We start from the raw sequence: 4866 nt of genomic DNA, 5'->3' as shown, positions 1-4866 counted from the left end.
ATAATGTAATGTCTTATCAATTCAATCAACTTTAATAAACGACATGAGGGATAGCTAAAGAAATATAAACCCGTGACACACCATTACAAAGCTACAAATATAGCTTCAAACTTCGAAACTCAAAATGTAATTCCTTAAACATGGTAGCTCACTATCTTCTACTATATAGTTAGCAATAAAATCTTAGCAATTCCAAAACCCAACCCATAAAAAACAGATAAAATACCAATACCCAAATAACCTGTAATGCCAATTTGACAACTTTATTGTGCCCACAAGTCAAGAAAATTCTTGACCAAGAACCATTAATTTATTAGGTGCAAAGCTCACGAGCAACGCCAAGCCTCGAGTTGGGCACGTCGTAAAGCACACGGTGGTTTTGTTGTTGCATATTGGCTATCACGTTCAACACCGAGCTCACGTTATCTGGCGCCGCTGCCGCCATGGCCAAGCACGTGATGCTGCCGGCGGTGCTGTGTATGAGGATGTTTTCCGGTGGGAGTGTTACATTCAAGCCAGAGAACATGAATGTTATTATGGGTGCAACTATTGGGACAGTGTAGCATGTGTCAAACCCTCCTAGGGTTGTCACGGTGAGTTTCCGGCCAACTCGTCGACGGAACTCATTTCGGACGGCTATGTAAGCCGGTTCAACTAGCCGAGTGAATACCGTACCTGGTAGTATTTAACATGAAAATCCAATTAAAATACAAAAGCATTAGTGAAATTTTTATTGTGGTAACATAATTATAATAATTTCTCTTTTTGATATCAATTATAATGATTTCTTTAATTACCATTATTGATATGTGCTTCAGTTTTTCCCCTTTCTTTTTGACATCATGATTCTCATTTTTTTTTTTACAAAACTAAAAAGAAATAAAATTGTGGGGTGACTATTATTGTATTTGATCTCAATCTAAAAAATTGGCGGTGATTTTACTAACAACACTTGTGGACCACGTATGAAAGTGATGCATGGTCCAATTACTTGAATTTTGACTCAAGTTTTGTTTTCAACTTGACCTCATTTTTGTCTTCATGTGAGGATACATATATATAAAATAAAACTAGATAAAAAAAAGCATACGATAATTTCATGACACATGATCAAGCATAATAATTAATTAAAAAAGTGTTGGCATTTTCAATTTATTTAAAAGGGTTTATTATTTTTATTTTTATTGCAGAAAATATTAATATATCACACCCTCTCATAATGAATTGTACTAATCTCTTTTATTCATAATCTACTAATTCACTTTTATGTAAATGTTGTCAATATATATATATATATATATATATATATATATATATATATATATAAATAGGGATAGGATCTTTTGACACCGGTGTCAAATTTAAAGTTTGATACCTTATCTGAGAGCCGTTATATAAAAAAATATCAACGACTCTGATTTGTAAGCACGTGATACCATTGATATTTTTTGATCTAACGTCTCTCATATGAGGTGTCTAATTTCAAATTTTTTATATATATATATATATATATATATATATATATATATATATATATATATATATATATATATATATATATATAAGGGCAGGTTATATTTACAAATATTTTTGTTTACCAACTCTTACAAACCACACTAAGTATGATTGGTCATACTTTAATCATGCAGTGTACGACTGGTCGTACTTAGTGCAATTTGCAAAAAAAAAATTGTAAACGGATCCTATCCCATATATATATATATATATATATTGCAGAAAATCAGAAATATTTTCCGCTATTTAAAATGCATGTCCAAAGTTGAAGTCTCATAACCCCACTTTAATGAATGATAATAAAAATTTATATTTGACCTATTTAAAAGTAAAATAAAATGTACTTCACAAATAGAATATGTCAAGACATTACCAGAATCAAAAATGGTGCCTGCGCCGGTAGTTGGGTTGAACGCCAATGCCGCCGGAGGGATATCGACAATTCTCCGGCCAACCCTAATAGCAACCAAGTTAACATAGTAGAGTGATGATCTTCTAGGGTTTTTGAGAAGAGGGGTAAACTTGATTCTCTTGGGCTGGGCCACAGGCCCAAGTCTCAGCGAGCCAGTGAAGTTGAGGGATTTGAAGCTGGGCAAGCAGTAAGAGAATGTGGATTGGTAGAGCTTTTGGGTTTGGGCCAAAAGAGACAATGGGCCTCGGCCCAGGCCTAATAGCCCCTGTGGGGGTACCGAGTTCCCTGTTGTCTTCTGAATGCACCCAAAGGTGTAGGCTGGAACTGGGTCAGTGGCTAGGGTCAATGTGTCTTGGACCAGGTTAGCTGCCACGGTGGAGCTGCCGTAGGTGAAGTTGAAAGTGCACGCGCTTCCACCGCAAGTGGGGTTGGTTACCTGAAAATTTTCAAAAGCATACAACAACATTGAGAAATGAGAGCTGTTGCTATTTCTCACCCTAAGAAGAAAAATATTAATAATAATGATAAGTAGCTTGCAAGTCACGTGAACTTTTGCCTGCTAAAGTTAAGTCACCGACTAGGATGAAAGAAGCTTTTGAGTTTTTTGGATTGGACATGTGCAAGTCAAGCCCACGCGAAAAGCGGCGCGTGGAACCTTCCATGTTCCAACTGTGACAAGTGGTGGGGTTGTCCAAGCAAGTTATTCTGTTGGATCTTTACAAACAATTATGAATAATGGTTTTTGCACAGAACCAACATTATGTTGTACTATACATAAGTTTAATATTTCTCATAAAAAATAAATTTTTATCTTTTATATATATAAAAGTATAGGGAGATAAAGAGAGAAAGAGAAAGAGAAATTGAGATAAATGTGAACCCATGTTAGGAGAAGAGAGAAAGAAAAATATGAGTCTTATACATTTTTATATATATATAAGAGATAAATTTATCTTCTACGACATAAGAAATGTATTTGGAAATAATTATTGTTTAAAGTCTTCTATCAAATATTTTGTTTTTGATCTGTATCAGATATTATTTACAGAGTTGTTGTAAATGTTAGTTATATTCAGCTACATCCATTACATATATGGTTATTGTAGTGGTCTAATGGAGACATTACATGATGCCCTTCAATATTATTTTCTATATATAGTTCTGTATCATGAAAACAAGAAACTAATAGTTTTCTAGGTAACATTATTTACTCTCTTTTTTAACAACCTCAAATATTACTAATTATGCAATTCAAATAATTTGCAAATCTCAAATCACTATCATTAGTTAATAAAGAGGGAAAAGAAGTAGGAAAGATGAAAAAGATGTTCCAAGAGATATAATTTGATGATAACCTGCTTGCATTGAGGAGCACCACAGGGAAGGTTCCTGAAAGTGGTGGACTTAGCAGGAGCAAAGGTGGTTGATGAGCAACCAACACAAGCAGTGCAAGGGACCCAAGCAGCATCATTACTAGTGTCCATGGCCATGAGAAGGGTCTGAGATGGGGTACCAATCTTGGCCTTCACTATGTATGTTGGGCTCTGTATAATTTGCCTTCCTGAGGCAATTGGCACAACTGATTTCCTAGCAACCAAGCTAGACAGGTATTGCATCCTGGCTTGGTCCTTGGCTTGCAGCTCTAGGACACTCTCTTCCCATGACATTGGCTTTGATGGCCTGAATGGGGAACAAGGACTGAAGATATGGAACACTTGGAGGGTTGAGCCATGGTCCTTGTCATCACATTTGGGGTTGAGACCTTGGACTAGGGAGAAGAGGAGGAAGAGAGCCAAAGGAGTGAGTAAAAGTGGGATTTTCATGGTTGTTAAGGTTGAGATTATGGTGCATTGAAATGAAGACTGAGTACTCTTTATATATAGGGAAACAATATCAAACAATGGTAGTTAAATTATTCTAAGGGAGTTGAGTAAGTGAAAAGAAAATAGTTTTAATTCGATCTTCGCATGTTACTTTTGGAAGGAGTTTAAATATTTTCATTCTTAATTCGTCCCTGCACTCCAAATTAATTTTATAACCAACTGAAAGAGTTAGAATTTGTAGGGATACCATGAGAAGTCAACTCCTCTCAAAAAAAAATAATTAGGGTTGGATTAATTAAAAAAAAGTGAAACAATTAAGCTTTATGGGAATTTATTTTTTTTCCTATTTTTTTTGGGTTGAAAGATACTTTTGGGGGATATAGTTGAGGAAGGGTATAACTATAAGGGTATGGGTCACTCTGAGGTACTAGTGTAGTGGGGTGACAAAAAGGAGTCGGTAGGTGATAACAACCTGTAGTCCATTCTCCTGTGACAAATTCAACTTGGAAGCTACAATTATATATTATATAGTTTCATAGACATGTATTTTGGGTGAAAAATGATTATATATTGCATGAGTTTGCACTAAAGAAAAAGAGTTGAGTTGTGGGCTAGTATAAGGCTAAAGCATGAATATTGAATAGTAGAATACATGCCTCAAACTCAATGATATGTTTTCTAATAGTAGTGCAGAATCATTTGGGGGCTCACATTGGTTATCTCTGTCTTCTAAATGATAGTGAAGGAATTTGCTTGCAGTTTCGAGGATGCAAAAGAAGAGACATTGATAAAGATATACAATTGACATTTTATGGGTTAAAGTGTTATTATGCCTCGTGGAATGGTTATGATGGAGTGCTCAAACAATGACGCAAATGTGGGACTGTGGAAGTACCATAATGCACCATGCTTTTTGCACTAATGCTATTAACAGTAGAAGATTTGCTTCTTTAAACACACTTTAGAAAATCTATCATTAGTTTCACAGCAGATTGTAACTGTTTGAGAGGAAGCCAATCTCTTAATTAATTTTGCTAATGTTGATGATCTAATCTTGGAAATAAAGGTGCTTGCTAGATTGCTTCATTTTTTGTTTATGAGTACAATTACAAATCA

General features: G+C 35.0%; 1 protein-coding gene across 1 annotated transcript; it reads right to left on the bottom strand.

Annotated features, from left to right (window-relative positions):
* Positions 1 to 300: 300 nt before the first annotated feature.
* On the bottom strand, positions 301 to 3765 carry LOC133293259 (aspartyl protease AED3-like). The gene is made up of 3 exons (XM_061491797.1): positions 3283 to 3765; positions 1889 to 2363; positions 301 to 675 (listed from the first exon to the last, which is right to left on the bottom strand). The coding sequence occupies exons 1-3, from the start codon at positions 3748 to 3750 to the stop codon at positions 314 to 316; spliced, it is 1305 nt and encodes a 434-aa protein (XP_061347781.1). The 5' UTR covers positions 3751 to 3765; the 3' UTR covers positions 301 to 313.
* Between the last annotated feature and the right edge of the window lie 1101 nt (positions 3766 to 4866).

The sequence above is a fragment of the Gastrolobium bilobum genome, unplaced genomic scaffold (assembly GCF_033153095.1).
Source record: "Gastrolobium bilobum isolate Gb01-03AN ecotype WA unplaced genomic scaffold, APGP_CSIRO_Gbil_v1 utg13931, whole genome shotgun sequence".
In the NCBI taxonomy this organism is placed as follows: Eukaryota; Viridiplantae; Streptophyta; class Magnoliopsida; order Fabales; family Fabaceae; genus Gastrolobium; species Gastrolobium bilobum.
This window is presented reverse-complemented; position numbering and strand designations above follow the sequence as displayed.